Source organism: Phytophthora infestans, genomic scaffold (genome assembly GCF_000142945.1).
Source record: "Phytophthora infestans T30-4 supercont1.30 genomic scaffold, whole genome shotgun sequence".
NCBI classification, from domain to species: domain Eukaryota; phylum Oomycota; class Peronosporomycetes; order Peronosporales; family Peronosporaceae; genus Phytophthora; species Phytophthora infestans.
The window spans coordinates 705,256-726,500 of record NW_003303729.1 but is presented as its reverse complement, the minus strand read 5'-3'; the positions used below and the strand labels follow the sequence as shown (position 1 = coordinate 726,500).

Below are 21,245 nucleotides of genomic sequence, written 5' to 3'. Positions count from 1 at the left end.
CCGACCTTCACAAACAAGTTGGTCTCCGTTGACAACGACGGACCGTGCGGCATGGCTTGACTGGAGCTCGTGACCGCACGCTGCTACTGAGGCCAGCGGAGAATCATTTCGCATCAAGTAAACAACGTTTCTGCTGATCCACTCAAGCTCAACCACCAACATCCCGGACCTGACTCAGTCTCAAATACATGTATTGCTAGCTTTTGTCCTGCGTTGCCACCGTGTTTCTGCTTTGCAGTCGGGCCCCCGATTTCGCAGGTTTCCCTCCGGCCCTCAGCAGGTATCGACTCAGCCTCAGTCACAGTGGAAGCAGCGAAGACGCTAGGCTAGGCGGCAGCAGGTTGCGTGTCAAGGACCATTCCGCCACGCAATCGTCCCCAGATGAGGAACCCGCACGCAATTGGACCGTGACAGGCGCGACCACGCTGCCGCCACGGCGCAGGGGCATCAACAACAAAATCGTGGTCTTTCTAACAGCATCCGTTGCCACCGCCGCTCTTCTCCGCTTTGGCATCGAGCTTTCGTCCGCGACTGCGCGGTGCCGTATTGGACAGTAGCGCAGGGTTCTCCAGGATCTGAAGCGCAAGTTGGCCGTGTCAGTAAGCAGGACCACAGCAACCGTCTATATTCCGCACCTTTTGCACTACTTCGTTGAACACTTGCTGGATGCCGATCTTGGTCTTTGCACTGCTCTCGACGAACAGCATGCCTTTAGACCGCGCCCAGTCCTCCGCCTCCCGACGACTCACCACTCGTTCCTGTTCAAATATCCGCAACAATTCGTGTCAAGTAAGGTCACACCATCCTCTCCATGATGACTCGCACCTTGTCAATCTTGTTGCCCACTAGCAGCTTCACTACATCGCGTCCACCAGCCGGACTGTACACCTCCACCTCCTGTAGCCACAAGTCCAAATTCTCAAATGTGTCTCGTCGAGCGACATCGTACACTGGCAAATACAAAAACGTTAGAATTCCCAGCCGCAGTTTTATAGCAGCTCGAAACTCACCCAGAACGATGCCCTGCGCGCCTCTATAATACGAGCTGGTAAGCGTGCGGAAGCGCTCCTGCCCGGCGGTGTCCCAAATCGTCATTTTGATCTTCTTGCCGTCCACCTGCATCATCTTCACTTTGAAGTCCACACCTGACACGTCACCAAGTCTCATTAATAAACTGATATCCGCAGGGTAAGGCACTTCAGGTTACCCCCTTCGCTCCCCCACATAGAAAACTCATCCTTACCAATTGTGCTCTGGAGGTTGTCGTCAAACGTGTCGTCCGTGAATCGAAGCAGCATACTACGAGGTTGAACGAGGTTAGTATCAGTTATTACCAAGTCAAAGTCGTGTTTGGTCTCACCTGCTCTTGCCTACACCGGCATCTCCAATCAGTAGGAGTTTGAATAAGTGATCGTAGCCGTCCATAACGTCTGCGGAACTGACAGACGGCACATGTCGTTAGGACGAGGAGCTAAAAGTCTCTCTTGGAGCTCAGAATGACGGTATTTCGCAACAATGTTCGCAGTAAAGACACTGCTGCGTTCGACGCACACAGGGGACGAGCGTTACCTGCTAGACTCGGGCTGTAGACGTGGACCGGAACAGCGAACAGCAAGAGTTCTCTTGGGACTTTTTCACTTCCTTCTCCCGACGAGGCCAGTCTCTGTATTGGGACCAGAAACCCGCGCAGTCTTTTTTACCAATCGTAGCAAAGTATTGACAATACCCCCTTTACTTTGCATACAAATAACTCTCTTCTCGCATACATGCAACACTTTGGCAATTTATTTGACAATCATGGCCGAGACTTTCCCGTCACCAGCGCTGCACACGAAGAAGGACCGGAAGGTGCGAACACAAATGAAGGTAGACAGTACGCGTGTGTGCCGAAGCAACTAACGCTACTGTTCTGCGCAGGATATTAACGGGGTCCCGACAGATATCGCCGTATCTATCTTCGCTGACCGCGTGTTCATTGCCGTGACGCAGTTAGGCACCTTTGGCACATTGGTAAGAGACAGCGATTGGTGGTGTTTGGCGGGCGATCTTGTTGACGAGCAAGTTTGCTGTGGCTGTGGCAGGTGGAAGCGTACCAGAAAGACTCGATTAGTGGCAAGTTTCAGCCGGATATCCACATTCGTCTTGGGCGACGCGACGACCCGCTCCTGTTAGTATACGCTCGGCAGTTTCTAGAGCACTTCGGGTATGTCGTTGGGTGTGAGGTTTTAATGCTACAGGCAATGGGATTGTGCTAACTTGTTGTGATCTCTGCAGCATTCCCGTTGGCCTGCCTATCCTGGCGGCAATTGGATTAAAGGACCGCTCGTCAGGCACGTTTGAGGCTGTAATGCAGAGCGTGAAGGAGCTCTTTGGTCAGGCCCAGACCCACCAGTAGCGCTTTAGATCCCACGAAGTGTGAATGGCATACAACAGTATTAGATCCCCGCGAAGTGTGATCCAAGGGTTCTTAGAGGAGTGAAGCAACGACAGCTGATAGCGTAAAAAAATACCCACAGAGGATACCCTACAATTGGTCTGTTTGCCAAGACTCAATTTTTAAAATGCATGCATACGTTTTTAACTTGCCGTGTGGCACTGTACACTGTGCAGGCTCGCATACAGCCTGTGCGATTCAGAATGAATCATCAATCAGCCATGTAGTATCCATGTAGCAAGCTATAATACACACGGGGACCTTCAGCACCCCATAAACTGGAGCAGGCGAGATCTCCTGCGCAAATTGCACAATCTCATTAAAGGAATTGCATCTGGCTTCTTCAACGTAAATCTCGGGCAACAACCTCGAATAAGAATATACATGTAGTAATAGCGCCATTTATTATGCGAGGCAGCGAACACTGGGCAGCAATCAGCTCGATGCTATGCTTAGGGAACGAACTGGTCCTTCGAAGCAAACATTGTAATCCAGGCCGACGAGCCATGATTTCCAAATTTGGTGTTTTGACAGTCTCCGCGGTGTCATGATTGCCAAGTCTTTCCATGATATCATTGATTGCATCAGGCTGGCCAATCAGAGCGGCTCATTTATAAAATCCAAACCGTTTGACGTGGCACTCAGAGACGCTGGGATGGTTGTGGCAACAGGCGCGACGAGTGCCGATGCCGCTGCAGTCAGTTTGCAAATTGCCAGCTCCTGCGCATCGCATCTCGACCGGACCAAGCAAGCAAGCAAGCACCCAGCACCACGATGTCAAAGACCTCCTCCGTAGACGCGGGTGCGCCGCCCCCACCCTGTTGCAATATTGCGGGACCACGACTGACTCATAATGTTGCTTGTTGCTGTTTGGGTGCAACAGAAACAGCGACCAAGTCGGAGTGCCTCGAGCTGTTCCGAGCACTGAAGAACAAGGACGAGCTTTCCCACTCGTGCAAGGAGATCATGCAGATGATCACTGCCAACGACAAGGGCGTCATGGAGAACGATGCGCTCAACACTCATGGCGGCAGCCGGACGCGCGGCGGAATTAGCCACGCTGCGCTGCAACGCCGTTTCACGGGCAAAATGTCGGGCGTCAGACTTTCCGGCTAAGGAGCTTCGGAGACTGTAAGACCAAATTCAGTCGAGTCCGAGCCCAGCCCCACTCGTTGCGTAGTAAACTCATCACCAAGTCATGTAGGAGAGCCGTGTAGAGGGGTGAAGTCGGCCAGGGGCGGCCGAGAGCAGCTGTACCAATACCCCCTCGCAAAATCTCCGTCGTTGAAGCATTAGCTTTAATTCACCCAATAAAATACCCTTTTCAAGAATTACTTGTTGTATTTTAATTGTGGTCGGAATGGGTCACGTCAGACAAAAACGTTTGGGTGATTGGGTCTTTCTCTTCGCCAGTCAAAAACTGACAAGCTGCAAAAATGGAGCTGCTTTTGCAACGAGTCGCCGCGGCGCGTGCGCTACCCCAAGGCCGCGTCCTCGTGGCCACCTACCGCTCCAAGCGCAGTCAAGCCAAGCGTGAAACTTTCCGTGTTGCCAGCGGACATTCCGTTAGCGAAAAGAGGAAGAAGAAACAGCAGAAAGATCAGCGTCAGCCTCAGCGTAAGCCCGAACGACAAGAGGCATCGCCGCGCGTGGAGCCATCGCAACCCACACTGGAGGAGATCGATCGAGAATGGGCCAAGATGCGTCGTCGCACGATGGTCGTCCCGCCTGCTGTGATACCGGCGCGTAACCGCAAAGAAATCGAGAACAAGAGGCGCATGCGTCGTCTAGGTCTTCTATCGGATGACGAGGAAGAGGAGAACGACGGCGTTGGCGCCTTTGATCCTCGTAACAAGGGATTTGTGGGTCGACGACCGACGCGCGATCGGGAGACTCCGTCGCAGTTTCACGGTGGACGAGCTTCTCGAGCGGAGAAGGCGGCGGGGGAGGAGCGATACCGAAGCACGGGGCGTCTCCCGTCCAGACGACCGGTGGCGATGAAGGACAAGCAGTTCACTAACATTCAACAAGCGCCAGACAACGTGGTGGAGCGCGAGTTCTTGATCCCAGACGAGCCGGCCAATCCCAAGGCATTGGATCTTGCAGTGATTGGCCGTCCGAATGCCGGCAAGTCGTCCATCATGAACAGGCTGCTGAGCGTGACGGTGTCGGCGGTGTCGCCTAAGTACAACACCACTCGTGACCGTATTCTGGGCATCTTTACAGAGGGCGATGTGCAGCTCTCGTTCTACGATACGCCTGGGCTTATTAAACCAAAAGAGAGCCACGAGTACGTGCAGACGCTCGTGACTGCGGCGGCGGAGACACTGCAGGGTGTGGATCTGTCCATGCTCGTTGTAGACTCGGTGAAGCGTCTTGACGAGTCAGCTCTACAGGCGTTGGAGAAGGTACTGACAACATCAGCGCAGGTGTGCTCGCCTACTATGCTCGTGATGAACAAGTACGATCTCGTAGGGAAGCGTGAGCAGCTGAATCTGGACATGAAAACGAAAGAGCTTTCTCAGATGATTGAGGAGATCTACTCGAAGCACTACGACGCTGAGGGATCATCTTTAAGCATCGATCCACTGGCTTACATCGGTGACAACAGCATCAAGGTTTCGGCCACGAAAGGCTATGGGATGGACACGTTGAGGAAGACTTTACTCTCGCTCGCAGTAGACCGACCGTGGAGTTACCACTCCTCTATGCATTCCGATATGTCGGACCTGGACTTGGTAACTGAGATCATCCGTGAGAAACTTTTCCGCCGATTCAATGAGGAGCTGCCGTACTCGTTCGAGCAGGAGAACGTCGGTTGGACGAAATTCACGGACAAAAGCATCCGCATTGACCAAGATATCTTCGTACGTTGTTTACGTTGTTTGATGATGGAAAGATCACGTATGTAACAGTTTGCTTCTTCCTGCTACAGGTTCCTGCTCCTCGCGTCCGCAAGATGGTGGTCGGACACAACGGCGACACGATCCGCTCCGTCGGCATGGCGGCTCGTGACGAGATCGAGGTTTTGCTGAAGCGTCGTGTGCATTTGTACCTGAACGTTCGCGTTCGTTAGTCTTACGGTTAGACTCCATGCACAAGAATTTTACATTCAGTTTAGAAATGGCTAGTCTTTATTTCTATATTTCGGCGATTAAATAACCCAAAAAGACCCAAATCGTTAAAAAGTTGCCTCACTTCTACTGTAGAAAAAACGCTGCAAGATGGAATTTAAGCACGAAGGCAACGCTCTGTTCGTGGACGAAGCGTACGAGGAGGCTGTGCGCAGCTACACGCGTGCGCTGGAACAGCAACCACAGGATGCGGATGCTCTTTCCAAGCGTGCGGCGGCATATCTCAAGTTGCACAAGCTGCAAGAGGCCGTAGCCGACGCTTCGCGAGCTTTTCAACTGGATCCGACGCTGCACATGGCGCACATGCGGCACGGGTGAGATCTAGCGCGACATTCCAGACATGAATGACTATAAATCTGACAGGTCGTTGGGTGGTTGCAGCGTCGCGTTGTTCGAGCTGGAGAAGTACGCAGAGGCCAAGCGATCTTTCCAGCGAGGCAAGGAGACAGCGTCTAATGCAGACGAAGCGCTGGTTAAACGCTTCCAGACTTGGATCCGCAAGTGCGATGCCGAGATGGACAGTAAGTGCAAGTGAACGGATGTTATAATACCCTTTATCTTACGAATAATATGCCACAACCTTAGCGGACGATGAGGCCGAGCTTATTCTCCCCGACGACCCAGAACCAGGGCAAAGCGCAGCACTGCGCAATCAGAGCGCTGCTGTCGTTGCACCATCACCGGTACAGCCGACGATCCGGTGAGAGTGTATTGTTATACAGGAAAGGAATGGGATGATATTTAACATGGAATATGAGAAGTCACGATTGGTACCAGTCGAGCACCCACGTGACGGTCTCGATCCTCCAGAAGAAACTTAAGCAAGAGGATGTTGAAGTCACTATTGAGCCAAAGAAGCTTCTTGTGCGAGTGAAGCTTGATGACGAGATGGTGGAGGCCTACAATGAGGCTCTCTTCGATGAAGTCGTGGCAGAGGAAAGCTCGTTCAAGGTTCTAAGCTCAAAGGTGGAGTTGAAGCTCAAGAAGAAGAGCAATGGCATGCACTGGGACAAGCTCGAGGAGGCCGTGTACCAGTCGGGCGGACAGGTTATGACCGGTCCTGCTGCTGTCTTTGAGGCGAAGCCGGATCATGTGCCACGTCCGTACGCTAGCAGTCGAGACTGGGATCAGATCGAAAAGACTATTGGCGACGAGCTGGAGGCCGAGAAACCCGAAGGTGAGGAGGCCATGCAGAAGCTCTTCCGCGATATATATGCCAAGGCCGATGAGAACACCCGCAAGGCCATGAACAAATCCTTCGTACGTTAATTAACTCTGTGAATTGGATGCAGTCTAATACGTGTTGCTTCTCTTTGTGTTTTTAGCAAACTTCGGGCGGCACCGTGTTGTCCACCAACTGGAAGGAGGTAGCTGAGAAGGACTACGAGACAGAGCGGACGGCCCCGACCGGAATGGAGTGGAAGAAATATGGATAAAAGCTCCGCAGCCTTGCTTAGACGGTGGACAGAACAGACTAACGTTAATAATTCCTACACACTACTGCGTTGTCCGTCCAGATGACCTTGATGTTTTTTAACGGGACTAAGAGGGACACAGATGGATGACCTCGTTAGTGATGGCAGTAAGATCAACATCACTCATGGTGTTCCTTACGCCTCGTGTTCGCCACTTTAGCTTTTCCCTACAGCTTGCCGATGCCGCTTGACCGTTTACGAAGTGCTCTTTTCTCCAAGCACAAGAGCATCGGTCCGCATGCCTGTGCGACAATGAGCCAACCGCGTGTAAGCAGCCCCGGGTCGTGGAGTTCCACCCACGATGCTTTCCGGTGCCTCCGGTTTTTCGTCTGGACAGGTGGAGACCCGGGGTTCACCTTGACGACATCTACCGAATCGGATTACTGTGCGGATGCTTTGGCGTTGGATGAAGACGCCGAATTGAGAGTGGAAAGCGTCAAGACTTCGAGAGTATGGGAAGCCGGAATTCGTCCGGGTGATGTCTTGGAAACTGTATCAGGTAAGCGAGTGCATACCATGGATACTGAGGCGGCCATTGTGTTGGTCCAAATGTCCAAAACTCCTTCGATCCTTCGCTTCCGGTCTTCAACGCATAGTAAACGCGTGCGCTTTGATGTTCTTCTTGGACGCCAAAAACTAGGCGTGTTTTTCACGGGAGATGGAAGTCACGATGTCCCTGTTGTCACTCGGGTCGGCAGGCAAGACATTCAGACGTTCAACAGCGATTCTTCCTCTTCTTCAGGCATTCGCCTAGGTGACATACTTGTCGCTGTCAATGGCAAGGACGCAGTCGCAAGTGGACTCAGCATGACGACAAAATACCTCGCCACGTGTCCACGTCCAGTGAGACTCACCTTTGAGCGCGACGCAAACGAAGACACCGATTGGTTTGATAGTCAAACCGCCAGCGAGGAATCCGGGGAGCGTCCAGGACGGTCGTTTTCCTTGCGTCGAGCTATTCCAAGCATGACCATGCCGGTCGTTACTCGAGAAGCTGCCAGCTTTCGCTGCAAAGAGTTTTTGCGATCTCTGATGCCTTCCGGGGCTCATCATTCGACATACCGTAGCCACGAGACGGCGTGCAGGGACGTCCTGATCGAGTGGAAGTTTGGTCCTCTGGGACTTACACTGTTTGAAGATGCCATTTCAGGTGCACCTATTGTGAATCGATTGACTGGCAAAGGGTCATCTCCCAAGATTGAACGGCTCGAACACGGATTCCTGTTGTATTCGATCAACGGGGTTCGAACCGGTAGTCGCCCGTTGGATGAGCTGTACCGATATCTATTAGCGCTGCCAAAGCCGGTGCTACTTGTCTTCCGTCCACCTGGTTCCCACGATGAAGACGGCTCAGAACACAGCTCTTGTTCGTCTCCGTTGTCGACTGCAGATATTTCCTTCAATGTCGAGTCTGGACTGAACGATCAGACGCTGGATAAACCTCCTCATCGCTGTCCCCAGCAACAGTACGAATACGAAGTAGTATGGACCACCTCGCAGCTTGGACTGCAACTCGAAATACTGCACCCCAGCGCAAAAGACAAATCATCCACTCGTTATTATCCGATCGTCCACCAAGTCCTGAAGGAATCCACGCTTGGTCTACCGAATGACGCGGTCGGGCATCTATTCGTCTCTGTTAATAACTGGAGTACTTCTGGTTTGAGTACGACGGAACTTCGCACGCTTCTCCGCGTTGCAGCCAAACCGGCCGTGCTGCGTTTCCGTAGACAAGAAGGTTCTTACCGGGCATTCATGTCGAGCTCTTCGTACGATACATATGTCGAAGACGTGGGCACCAAGTGCGAGTCAGCGTACAGTATTCTATGGTGCGAAGGGAAGCTCGGCCTCGTCTTCGGCTGCTACGAAGATGCTGACCGTCAAAATACTCTGGTCGTATACGTGAAGCACATTGGGTCGGGCCAGGCGCAGAAGTCCAAACTTGTGGCTGTCGGTGACATATTACGCAGCATTAACGGCCAAGATCTCCCTCCAAAGCAAAAGTTCAAGAAGACCATGCGCTCACTTCTCAAGACTAAGCAGCCAGTCACCCTGGGATTTCGTCGCCTGCTGGTTGAACGCAGCTCGGACTACATGTAAGAAAGAGAGAATATTCAATCGCGTTTATATTTTTATACTATTCATCTCTTTTTTTCTTCTTCTTCTTCCCTCTCCTCCAATCTTAACTTCCATCGGCGCACGAGATCGCTTCTTTACAAACATTTCGTGTACGTAACATGCACACGTTGTCGATATTTTTCGCGTGGAGGTTAAAATTCATATACTTTGGCTGAGTACTCGCCGTCTCAGCGTGACCTCGTCATTGTCGTCACTTGGTGCTCATATATACCGCACCAGTGTCTTGTTACCACTTGGGAGTGATCCGGTCCTTGGCATTCCAGTGGAAAAGGATCACATCTTCCTTCAACTTGACCAAATCGTTGTTGCAGCGTGCCAGCGTGTGCACTGCAGAGCTGTTTCCCTTCATTTCCGCTTGCAACAACCGCTGCGTCTCGAGAACTTCGCCTTGAGAGATGGCAGGGATGTCTCCCACAGGTACAAATACCACTTCAGTCGTCGCGTTCTCACGTCCTTCTTGGTAGAATCCCAGCAAGTTCATATTAACATCAAATGCCGGGAAGCCGATGGCGTTGCTGGCGTTCAGCGTCACCATCCGTGCCACCACATAGAACACTTGCATCTCAATGGCATCAGCGATCTGATTATTGCCGCCACTGTTGCTGTTGTTGCCACTGCCTGCGAGGTTCTGGTAGAACATGGCGTCGTTCGAGTCCTGGTCGTCTAGCGAGCGCATGAACTCCGTGAGGCCACCAGAGTTGTTACGGAACAGTCCAGGAGGACCTTCCATGCCCGTAAGGCCACTCATCGCACCGGACGTCGCAGTGGCCATCGCAGAGGAGAACTGGTTCGCAGTGGCAGTACCGGAGTTCATCATCATCATCTGCTGGTTCGAGGACGTGTCGTCCGCCAGCGGATTCACGCCCATCATCCCATTCTGCGGACTCACCAGTGACGGCGTACCGGCGTTCTGGCTCTGCATTTGTCCCATAGGCTTCACTGCTGCCTTCTGCGCGGCAGCCTGTGCACTTGCAATCATAGCCGGGAAGCGTTCAATCCCCTTGAGTACGAAGTCGAGGTGGCCCATAGTGTCGGTCGCGTACGTCAGCAATAGATTAGCAATCAGACATTTCGTGTCGTGCTGAGCCGTCTCGTACGTCATGACGTCCTTGTAGCGCCAGCAAGCCGGGCATCGATAGATAGGTCGCTCGGGGTCAGCTGTACCGTCAGTCTTGCTCTCATAACCCACAGTCTGCCACTCCAATTGGTGCAGTCCATTGACGACGCCACCGGTCCAAGTAAGGATGCTTTCCATGGCTCCAGTCAGTGAATTAGCAGACTGAGGACTGCCTCCTACACGTGGAGTACCAGGCGAGGCACTGCCTCCCGTGCGCATCCTCTTACGCCGATCATCTGCTGTGAACGCGGCGGTGCCGAACGCTCCAGCCAACATCATCTCATGCTCCGCGTTGGAAGCAGGAGACGACGTCGTGGACATTGGCGTGGACGCTCCAGCGATAATGTGGTGTGTGATCTGAGCCGGTGTGCTCTTCCCCGGTCGACGTTTGTTGCGCTTTGAGCGCACCGAGATGGACGAGCTCAGGTCGTACGCCACGTCGAAGTTGAGTGGAGACTGCGCCGTGTCGGCTTCTACCTTGAGACGGAATGCTTGGCCCTGGTGGTTCTTGGACACGTCTTCGATACGGAGCTTAAGTACGGCTTTACCGGTCGAGTCGATGGTGCGCTGGCAGTCCGGCGACATCTTGAGGATATCCTGCTTTAATACTGGGTGTTCGTTTTCGTAGAGAAGAGTCACACGCAGAGGCACGGGGCGGTTACCCACGCGTTCGTTCTTCGAGTTAACGAGGAAGATGGGCAGCGTCATGCACTTGTCGCGACCACCTTCGTCCTTGTACCAGAGTTCCGGCAGCTTCTCCTGGATAAGCAGGCGATGCTGGATCACCGTCATCTCGGAGGTGACGGCGGGTGTGACGTTCAGATTGATGTTCTCCTTAGTAGTCGCAGCGGAGATGTGGATGACGAACTTGCGGTTGCCCAGCGCCATGGAACACTCGCTGATACTCATGCGTAGTTTGCAGATACCGTCACCGTTCATGACTGGTTTAGTGCTTGGGTCAATGTGCAAAATGTCTTTCTCCACAGGCATCATCTTCTCAGCCGCGTAGAGTTCCACGTTGAGCGGGACGGTTACACCAGACTTGAGGTGGTCCGCCGGGTCGACGAGATACACGGTGAGCTCGAACGGGTCGTCCCGGTACGGGAATTTGGGTGGACTGGGCTGGATCTTTAAACGTAGACGCTCGCTGAAAGCCTCCGCGTCCGGGTCCATGGCGGCGTTGGCGGCTGCAGTGGCGCACGCCGGATTGTACGTTTCGGTCATGAGCATGGAGAGAGCGATGCGATCGTCAATGAGGCTGCGGACACCGTAGCAGATCGAGGTGTCGGTCAACGGATCAACGACAGCGGGCGGACCGAACTAGGGCGGATCTTATTCACCCGGTTTCTGGCGGCGTTCGCTTGCTTTCGTCGCGGCTTCGGCGCAGCGTTTTCGCTTGTGCGTGCAAGCAAGGAAGGGTTCTCGAGAGGCGTCTGGAAGCCTTTGATCGAGCATTTCAAATGACTAATGGGAGACTAATTTTTATTAACGCTTCAAGAAGGATTATTGTTGGCGATCTTTGGGGCGAGCTTGCAAATTAAAGGAGGCAACATAATTCCATGGTTTTAAACCTGATTTTAGGAGATGTCGTGATGTTTTTTACGAGTGAGTGCTACTGTGTCTGTTCAACGCGGCTTCCGTCAAAAAGGACGCGATTTTGACTTGATTTCACTAAGCGTTTTGAAAGTGGGATCAATCGCGGCTGCATAAAATATTCCCAAAATCAGGAAAATACAAAACTCACGGCGAAGGTGCATATGTCATTCACAACTTGTGAATTACAAGGCCGGCAACGACCTCGACTCAAGGACCTTGCGTCAAGATAGCGCACCAGGCCGCCAGAAGATGTGCCTGGGGCGCTATTTTACTAGTGATGGTAGCGATTCGCGGTTGCAGCGCAGGCTGTGGCAGTGCCGGCCCGACACGGTATCGATGTACTCGACGCTCATCTTTCACGCCTCCTCGGCTGCAGCTGATGCGTTGGCGTGCTTCCCTCCGTGCCCTGATCGCGGCTGACTGCGGACATCAACGCGATAGCCTAACTCAGGCGGCAACGAGCTCTCTTGCCCACCACTTTTTGAGTCAGATTGCCTTAAAGCGGCGCTATTAAGCTTTAGCGCCGTCGACCGTCGACTCGACGGCGTCGACAACAGTCAGTGCGGTCGTTTCCTTCAGTAGCCAGCATGCGCCTGACACTATCGAAAGACGAAAGGTCACACACACGCTCTACCACGGCATGCGATGCTGCTATGGCCCACACTGTGGGCCCCACATGCCTTCGTGAAAAGCAAACGCTGGGCGACGTAGATGTTAGGCAATGAATTTGTGAGAGCATGGATCTTCAACGTTGCGCGTGACTCACATAATTTGTAGCGACCGAAACCTGTCACATTGCATGGAATGCCGGACGCGGGGTTTGAAGACAAGTGCGTTTTGCTGAAAGCGTGTGTTTTAAACTTTATTAAGAATACAACGGAGGAAACGTCACGGAGTGGGTGGACACGATGGCGACCTGGCAGCAAGTCATTTTTTCAGCCTTCACGAAACGGTCTAATAAGGGACGCCAGTGTTGTTGCTCCATATTTTAAACGCTATAGTACCTGGCTAACGGCGAAACTCGAGAAATAAGTGCTGACGAATCCTCTGAGTGTATCAACAAACTACATATTTTTTTTATTTTTCCAAGCTTCAACGGTATTTAATGAAAATAATGCCGAAGTCTTTTGGAATTATTATTAGCTTATAATGAAATTCGTGTAGATCTTCTTAAAATGCAACGGCGTCACCAGGCGATGAGCTCTTTGATCCATACCACGACTGGTGGGCGACAGAGGGATGCGACGAATACACGATAAGGAGTGTCGAGACCAATTCTGCTCGACCTATCCTATTTTAGTGACTATTTTTACTCGTAGGTGTACGCTCTTGATGCTACTTGTACAGCGCAGAAGGTAAGCCACAGCACTTTTCTGTTTGCATTATCTTTGCATATACGGCGCCCAGGACAAACGACAAGAAATAGTTTTATAAATTGAAACAGGTACGTTGAGCTCGTCGTCCTATTGTTTGGACGTATTACTATAATCGAAAAAGTGTTGCTCATCATAAAAAGAGCCGGATATGCTGTGCTTTTCAGTCGTTTTCACTTTTTTTAAAGTATTGTAAATATATGAAGTAATCTGTAAACAAAGCTGCATGGTAGGGAAGCCAATAAATTACTAAATCGAGCGCAAAGCACAATAATACATGTACTAAGAAAAAGTAGCCGTCTATTTTAATAGCATTTTCATCCGAACTAGAGAATTGGGGCTGGTTTACCCGCCTTTAAATACCACTTTATTTTTTAAAATAGAAAAAATAGTAGCACTCCTACATTAAATCTATCGTCATTTCGAGGGCCCATAAATGGAGATAATATTTTTGAGCGACCACAACTTCTTCAGTTTTAAGCATTCTGTAGCTTATAAGTGCTTAAGAGATAGAGGAGACGCCCCGCTTTCGTTTAGAGTGCTTAAATCGCGATTCGTACTTATGTTCGTAAGTATCATTTTCTTTTGCGTGGTCTCATTTAGAAGGTAGGAGCTGAGCTCGTCGCCACCCATGAGTTGTAAGAAATACTTATTAGAAACGTGACGCTGGAACTGCGCCACTGCTTCACTGCTGCATCCACATTCTTGCCAATTATCGCTAAGCAATTTGCCACTACACCTTTGTAAAAATGCTTAACATTTTGCGCTACAGTTAGTAGAGGTAGACGCTGTATGCAGTAGTGACGCAAAACAAGCTATCCTATTGGCTCACAATCCATAGCACATTAGTCAAAGTGTTGATCATTCCCAAGTTTCATATCTTACATTTGAAAAGGTTTCAGAGGCGTAGCAGTCTGTCTCGGCGTCCCAAAAACACCGACACCCCATTCTAGAGCATCAAACACAAAAACTTATCAGTGGATCTAACCTTTTGAGCTGAAAAATATTTCGCAGCTCGCACCTGACGCCCTCGCCTCGCTGTTCCCCAATGACCACTTGCACAACGTACTTAAACCGAGGAAAGTCGCATTCTTTTAGCCGCATCTTGACCGCATCTGCGATCTCCTTAGTCAGCATCGCCGCTCGCTCTGACTGGTAACTCGCATTATCCAGTTTCTCCGCCAGCACTTGTCCAATCACTTGCTTCATCTTGGTCGTCGTGGGTCTCGCCTTCGGGTTGAGCTGCAATACTCTCGACTTTTCCGCTGGCGCTGGCATCGTGTTAGAAATGCGTCCCTTCAAGATAAAAATCTCGTGCTGATAAAAACCCACGCTCTGAAAACAGGGTGGTTAATACTTTTTGAATGGGTTGGTGGGCAGGATTTTATTCCAAATTTAATGTTTATTACTTTGTTTATCACCCAACTTTTCGAATACCTAAAAAACAATTCAACCTTGATGGACGAGCTCCCGTGCTTGGTGTGCGATCAACCTCTTCCCGACGACCCCACGGCTCGCTGCCTCACGGATTGCTCACACGAGTTCTGCCTCTCCTGCTTATGTCTCTACTTGGCTGTCAACAAGAATTACTGCCCTGGCTGTCATGCCCAAGTGAAACGAGTGACACAGTTGCTATCACAGGGCGAAGATGGCCCTAAGCCGGCCTTTGTGCGCTTCTGCAACGCCGTCTACACCCTCAACGTGTCCATCTGGGCTGTGGACGACCCAGCTAAAGTGTTAGCCTCACTATTTAATTTGTACGTGGTTTTTTTTTTTACAGTTTGTTATGAGAATTTATGCACTAAAACAAGCGTATAATGTTAAGAGAGCATGCGAGACTTATCCACAACGGGAAACTACTTAAGAAAGGAGACGTGTGGCCAGGCTCCGTTGTACAGCTCTTCGGTACTCAGAAGGGAACACTACAGACAGCAGCGACGGGTAATTACTTGAATTGGCTCAGTCAGGAGTGGCTACATCGAGTCAAGCAGATCGTGTGCTGTCCGTTCAGCATCCTCTACGATTTCTTTCGATCTCTGTTTGGTAACGTGGAGGGACAAGAGCAGAGAGGACAGAGGGGATACGCTCCAGTACCTACAAGAGACGCGTCCACAGCTTCTGGCTTCCGTGAACCAGGACGAGTGCCAAGTCCAGACCACACTGCATCGCTGTAACAAGTGAGCAAACATCCTTAACCCTTTCATCTATGATCGTCGTCTACTTCTCTACATGCGGTCGTAGCCGACACTGCCATGGTCCAGCGCCACCAACAGCTTCTCTCGTAGCATAGCACTCGATGGGTAGTCCGGGAGAATCAAGCGACGGTCACTGCAACAAATGAATGTAAGATATCTGAAATAAATAACTTACGATACCCACGATATCTTACCAAGTGTTGGCCATGGGACAGAAGCTCGGCTGCATTCGTGTGTCCACATCAATGTACCAGCACGCAATGTCCTACAGTGACCATCACAGCACTATAAGACCCATAATCGACAGCGTGTACATGTAGCAGCGAAAACTTACCGCGTTCATGGAGCGATACGTCGAGTCGAAGCCGAAAATGGGCGGTAATGGCGAGCCCGACCAGAAAGTCAGCAGCTTGGAGCGATATTCTTGATCGAAACCCTCAGCGACTTCCCAGAAGCGCTGAACAACTCCCCGAGACGGCAACGCACCTCGCGAGTACACCACAATCCTCTTCAGACTCTGGAGATCGATCGTTTGTTCTCCTCTCACAAGACGTTGGAGCTCTTCAGGACGGAAAAGTTTCAGATCCGAACGCACGATTGTGTCGTTGAAGCCATCTCGGATCTTCTTGTAGTACATTAATTCGTGGCCGAAGAAGAACTGCTGAGCACGCAGCAACACGTACTGCGCCTTGTTGGCGTTCGTCACTTCAACGTTACCCATTCCATCTTGCAGCTCCATCTCCATACTCGTCGTAGACGCAGCTACAACGTCAGACTCGTCCTTCTGCTTCGTACTCGCGTCTTCGTCCACTATCACCACTTGTGTCGTGTACTCAAAGCGCATATCCAGAGACTGTGCGTCGAAATCGTGATCCAACACAAATTGAAGACTGCGTTTGAACACGGCGCTACTCTCACAGTAATTCTCCCACGTCACTGAGCCGTCTCGCATCATCAATTTCCAGAAAGCCAACGGAAAATCGACAGCAAGTGGCTGATGATTGCGAATTGCCAACCCCATCAAGCGACCAATGCAGAGATACACTCTCTTCAGTGCGTCCACTTCACTGGGATCCACGAGCATGTCTTTGCGAGATAAACTCAAGCTCTTGGCTTTACGCTTCGCGTCCATCACTTGCTTGCTGATGTATACTGGTCGCGGCGCGATGCCCACAACTCCACGCTTCTGTTTGTCCACGTAGTCAAACAGCGGGAACAAGTCTGCAAAGCCACCGCTTTGAGTCGGTTGGCTCTGTTTAGCGTTGCGTTTCTTGCTCGAGTTCCCGTCTTGAGAGTTCTGAGACCGAGCAAGCTGAAGCCATTGCGCTCCAATCTCCTGAACGTGCGGCGCTGGTAGAACAGTACGAGACTGGGAGCTTCCCGTTGATCCTGGTTGGAAGAAACATCGCTGAACGATCTGGAAAAACTCCCGCGTGACGCCAGCACCGACGCCCGGTTCGTTCACCAACGTGATGTTCATTTCCGCCTTCAAATTTTTCGTCGAAGTGCTCAGAATTTGCTGCAGGATAAAGTCCACGTAATTAGCGTCAGACGCTCGACTGATGGACACGGAGACGGATCCGTTGCGCTCTTCTGCCAGCATTGACAGGTAGTCCACTTTGTGCTCGAGACGAATAAGTCCTGGGATGGCTGCGAACGAATACAAGTCCATGCCTAACACCTTGGGGTCGGAGCGAATCAGAACATCTACGCTATTCTTCAACGGGATCACTTTGTCCGTGAAGGACGTCGGGATTGGAAACGTCGCTGCGATCGTGTGCAAGAGATGAGATTGCTCCGATACGAACATCTTGAAGCGCTTCTTCTTCGCCTCTTGCTTGACAAAGCGGTTCATAACCTGGCAAACATGATTAGTACTTAGTTCAGGAAGGCTATGCTGGCATCACCAACGTACCCCAAACAGCTTCACTAGCGCCATGTCTTCGTTGGACGTAAACGCAGCTTCTAGTTGCTCGAGCACTTGCAGCAAGTGAAGCAGTAGTGAGAAGCGTTGCGGCGTCGAAATGGTGTCATCCATAATTCCCAACGCAGCGTTCACCAGCGGCCATAGCTGTTTCACGGGCTTGATCGCACGCTGGAAACTCTTAATGATTCCCAGGGGTTCCTTACTTTCCTCGTCACGGATTGTGCGAGCATACGGCGCGAAGAACTGGAGAAAGAGCTCGAACAATGAGATCAGCCAGTGAAACTCGATCTCATCGTCATAACTATCGTCGTCTTCGATGTCTGTGCGGTCAAAAATGCAGAAAGCGAGCTTCGTGCCTATAGCGGACCAGCATTACATTAAGCAAAACTATCCAATCTCACAGGAACACTCTGATAACCCAACCTGAACGGCAAATCTTCTCAATGATGCGCTCGAAGAACTTGAGCTGACTGCATTCGTCCATAACAGGTCGCTTGTCGGCAGCCAGAGGAGATCCAGTGGCGAATGGAGTGAGTAGATGCATGAGGATCAGAGTCCACACCTTCACGCGCTTGGAAATACTGTTGTACGAGAACATGCCGTCCAGGATCAAGTTGAATCCGGCACGAGATAGTTCCATCGTTGCTGCGTCAGTCACAGATACACGCTCATCATCCGTTGCTTCAGTGTTCTGTGTGGACTTCTTGTCGAGTGCTTGACGCCAAAGTGACTGGTACTCCTTTGCGTTTTTGACAGAGAGGGGGTACACAGACGCCACAGTGTACATGAACCCATCCAGATACACAGCTTTCTCCTTTTGCGTGACTGGCATCTGAGCGATCTGTGAAATAGTTAAAGAATCAGTCACCCAAGTACAATAGTACTAAGCAACGTGAAACAGACCATACCTCATTAACAATAGAGACGAGACCCACTTCTGCTAGCACGAGACTTTTTATGTAAAGTCCTCGAAGACCTTCATCCCCCTTACGCGAAAAGATAGCGCCAATTCCTTTAAATTACAATAATAACAAGTCAGTCACGTCAATATTTGTAGTATCCTAACACTACCTGTATTCTTGGCCAGCTCCATCACAGTCCGCGTCACTTCGAGTGCTTCCACAGCGCGATCTGGCCGGGATCGAGTGAACGTTTGCTTATCTAACAAAATCAGTTATGTAACCTCCGTTCTTTAACATCACATCAGCTTTAGCGTAGCCGCAACGCACCTGCTTCACTCGATTCCAGCTCTTGTTCTTGTTCTTGTTCCTCTTTCACTTCATCCTTCTCTTCTTCTTCTTTGTCCTCTTGTTTCTTCTGCTTCTGTCTCCTTCGGTTCCGTCCCCTATTCTTCTTCCCTCCAGCCTCCACATCTGGACGTGGAGGCTCGCAGAACTGCATTGATCTGGCCTGGAACGCGTTCATCTCCACGATATGCAGCGCGGAGTGTTCCACGGCGTTTCGAGCGTTAAATTCCACATCAAAGTCTTCAGCACGTTGTCTCAACATCCTCAGCGCCTTCCAATTGCCCAGTCCTGCCGCTACATGTAGCAGAGAATTTACTTTATCGGGTTTGGCGGTCAATATTTCCTCCAACTGGTTCTGCTGCTTGGCGTACGTTAATAATTGCTCCAGAAGCAACAGCGCCGTGTCATTCTGCTCGTCTGTGCGGCCATTAGCGACGCAAAAGAGCAATAAAACTGTAGCCGCATTCACTCTTCCGAAAGATTTGAGTAAGTTCACCTTCTTTTGGGACTGGGACAGCAGCAGCGCCACCAGTTTTGGCTGGAGGGCCATACATGCAGCAATGAGTGGTGTCAGGCCCACACGGTTGGCGCTGCGGTTGCTACTGGCGACGTTGACGTTGGCTCCGTGGACGGAAAGCAGACGTGTAGCCATTTCTAAACGCGCATAGCGACAGATCTCAACCAACGGGGTGTCACCCTGCGGTGTACGGCGGTTCACGTCAAGCTGCGGAGTCTGGAGCAGAGACGAGAAGGCGTCGAGGTCGTTACGGCGGATGGCGGTGACGAGCTGAAATGTGATCGGCGGCGAAGGTGGAAGAGCGATGCTACTGTCGGTTTTGACCTTGGACTTGCGGTTCGGTCGGCGACGGCGAGGAGCCGTGGAAGCCATAGCGGTCTCTCTCGGCCCTGGGACTACAAAAATTTGAGCAATTCTCCAGAACAATTCAATTAAAATATCACTATTACCGGTACAGTACTGGTTCTTAAGAAATTGCTGGAGTGATGGTAATTGTAATGTGACCCACACATATTTCGTGAATTATCGTTTTAGAGGGGTATACGTTGCGCAAGAGGAGATAGCCCTTAGACTCCTTCACTTCGGCCACGTCGCATACGATATACCGAGGAAGATTTTCCTATGACGCCGCAGTGTGACTTCAAAAGGTGAGGAAGCTTATGTACGCTGCCGCCGTTACACGCTAACATGCACCTCATTTATTTTGTACGGTTAGAAAAATAGGATCTAGCTTACACGTATCTAAATTTTTTAAGCGATGCTTGGACGACTTCGATGTGGTGCTCCGTGGCTGCAACGTAAATTGTGTACTGTAGTGTCAGGATAACTAAGAAAAGGCCAAAGTCGAGGCAGTTTAGGTCGGCCGAGTTCGGGGGCTGAAAGATTAGACAGATGGTTCAGCCATCACGGTTACCTCCCCGCAGCACGTTTGGGTCACTTAGATGAATATGCGGGGTGTCATTGTCTTGTTGCACGTAGGAAGTTTTCCCTCTGTCTCGACGCGGTCAATGTGCCCGTATCGCCGCGATAACAAAGACGAGAAGAAAGTGCTTGTAAGCTTTCGCATTCACAGCCTTGATATTACGCTTCAGCTGGTACCCGTCGGTCTGCTCTTACTGCGACGTTGAGTCACATAGTCCTCTGTAAGCGGCCATAAGCCGATCTTGCCATCGAACTCAGCTTTCCGGTGATCATCCCATACAATCATTAACATGTGTTTAGTAAGAATATAATTTTGAGAGGATATCAAATGTTTAGGGCTTACCTCAGTCTTGCTACGACTGCCAAGAATATGGTCTTCTCGATATTGCGTGCGCTACGCCGGTGCTGCTCGGGCGCCTTATATCCTTTGGCCAGGTAGTATTTGTGTGTCTTCTTGTCGTGAGTAAACTATGTCTCGTCTACGTGGACGATGTTGAGCATGGGGTTAAGCCCATTTCCAAAACTGTTGCCATGTTGGCGAGGTGCAGCTTCAAGAAATGAGAGTGAGTATTGGACACGTCGATGTCTGTTAGCCTCCGTTAACACGGGTTTGATCGTTGCCTTAGCTGCAACCTCATCACTTGAAAGCAAACGTCGAATGACGCCAGCTGAGACATTTACACTGAGGGATGTAGCACGAATGGTTGATCGTTGGTGAGCTGGTATAGCTTAGAGCTTTTGCATTATTTTTTTCTTGTCGTACATGTAGCCTTTCTTGCTTAAGGTCGCATATGTACTTGCACTTGATATCACCAGCGATATTCCCAGAAGCCACAAACTCCTTGTAGAGTTTTCAAATACTTCCAACTGTCTGTCTGTGTACACTAAACAAAGCAGCTGTGGATTGATGTGCTTACTAAAGCCGTTCTCTGTCAATACTGCGCTTTAGTAGGTCATGTAAGATGGAACGGCGAGCTGATTCACTGACGCTGTGTGCTTCCATGATTGGTTGTCTGTCTGGGCCAACTTGGAGGTGTGGCGAGTGATTTTGCGGGCCCCTCATGATTTGGGTGGTTGCAAACCCTCATTGTGCCGCGAGTTTTGCGAGTTGCGCAACCTAAGTTATATTGTCCAATAGAGCGTCGTGGTTTCGATTTTGCCGTAAAATTT

At 50.8% G+C, this 21,245-nt stretch overlaps 7 protein-coding genes across 7 annotated transcripts; 4 read left to right on the top strand and 3 right to left on the bottom strand.

Annotated features, from left to right (window-relative positions):
* Positions 1 to 470: 470 nt before the first annotated feature.
* Positions 471 to 1,425, bottom strand: PITG_13809 (Rab18 family GTPase, putative; the record flags this gene model as incomplete). Its single annotated transcript, XM_002899450.1, has 6 exons — positions 471 to 575; positions 636 to 758; positions 826 to 950; positions 1,011 to 1,145; positions 1,244 to 1,299; positions 1,361 to 1,425. 6 exons carry the CDS (start codon positions 1,423 to 1,425, stop codon positions 471 to 473), a joined length of 609 nt encoding a protein of 202 aa, XP_002899496.1.
* Positions 1,426 to 1,797: 372 nt separating this feature from the next.
* On the top strand, positions 1,798 to 2,470 carry PITG_13808 (uncharacterized protein; the record flags this gene model as incomplete). Its single annotated transcript, XM_002899449.1, has 4 exons — positions 1,798 to 1,848; positions 1,918 to 2,010; positions 2,082 to 2,203; positions 2,275 to 2,470. The coding sequence occupies 4 exons, from the start codon at positions 1,798 to 1,800 to the stop codon at positions 2,393 to 2,395; spliced, it is 387 nt and encodes a 128-aa protein (XP_002899495.1).
* A 650-nt stretch (positions 2,471 to 3,120) lies between these two features.
* PITG_13807 (uncharacterized protein) lies at positions 3,121 to 3,765 on the top strand (the record flags this gene model as incomplete). The annotated part of the gene is made up of 2 exons (XM_002899448.1): positions 3,121 to 3,226; positions 3,318 to 3,765. 2 exons carry the CDS (start codon positions 3,121 to 3,123, stop codon positions 3,548 to 3,550), a joined length of 339 nt encoding a protein of 112 aa, XP_002899494.1.
* Positions 3,766 to 3,870: 105 nt separating this feature from the next.
* Positions 3,871 to 7,004, top strand: PITG_13806 (uncharacterized protein; the record flags this gene model as incomplete). The annotated part of the gene is made up of 7 exons (XM_002899447.1): positions 3,871 to 5,301; positions 5,370 to 5,501; positions 5,644 to 5,882; positions 5,950 to 6,089; positions 6,154 to 6,251; positions 6,346 to 6,828; positions 6,894 to 7,004. 7 exons carry the CDS (start codon positions 3,871 to 3,873, stop codon positions 7,002 to 7,004), a joined length of 2,634 nt encoding a protein of 877 aa, XP_002899493.1.
* A 555-nt stretch (positions 7,005 to 7,559) lies between these two features.
* On the top strand, positions 7,560 to 9,143 carry PITG_13805 (uncharacterized protein; the record flags this gene model as incomplete). Its single annotated transcript, XM_002899446.1, has 4 exons — positions 7,560 to 8,059; positions 8,129 to 8,447; positions 8,544 to 8,781; positions 8,857 to 9,143. The coding sequence occupies 4 exons, from the start codon at positions 7,560 to 7,562 to the stop codon at positions 9,141 to 9,143; spliced, it is 1,344 nt and encodes a 447-aa protein (XP_002899492.1).
* A 9-nt stretch (positions 9,144 to 9,152) lies between these two features.
* On the bottom strand, positions 9,153 to 11,687 carry PITG_13804 (uncharacterized protein; the record flags this gene model as incomplete). The annotated part of the gene is made up of 1 exon (XM_002899445.1): positions 9,153 to 11,687. The coding sequence occupies one exon, from the start codon at positions 11,527 to 11,529 to the stop codon at positions 9,409 to 9,411; it is 2,121 nt and encodes a 706-aa protein (XP_002899491.1).
* Positions 11,688 to 14,001: 2,314 nt separating this feature from the next.
* Positions 14,002 to 19,526, bottom strand: PITG_13803 (Hect domain-containing protein, putative; the record flags this gene model as incomplete). Its single annotated transcript, XM_002899444.1, has 11 exons — positions 14,002 to 14,020; positions 14,290 to 14,510; positions 14,963 to 15,014; positions 15,498 to 15,596; positions 15,658 to 15,728; positions 15,798 to 17,321; positions 17,379 to 17,746; positions 17,814 to 18,231; positions 18,299 to 18,402; positions 18,462 to 18,521; positions 18,620 to 19,526. The coding sequence occupies 11 exons, from the start codon at positions 19,524 to 19,526 to the stop codon at positions 14,002 to 14,004; spliced, it is 3,843 nt and encodes a 1,280-aa protein (XP_002899490.1).
* Positions 19,527 to 21,245: the final 1,719 nt, after the last annotated feature.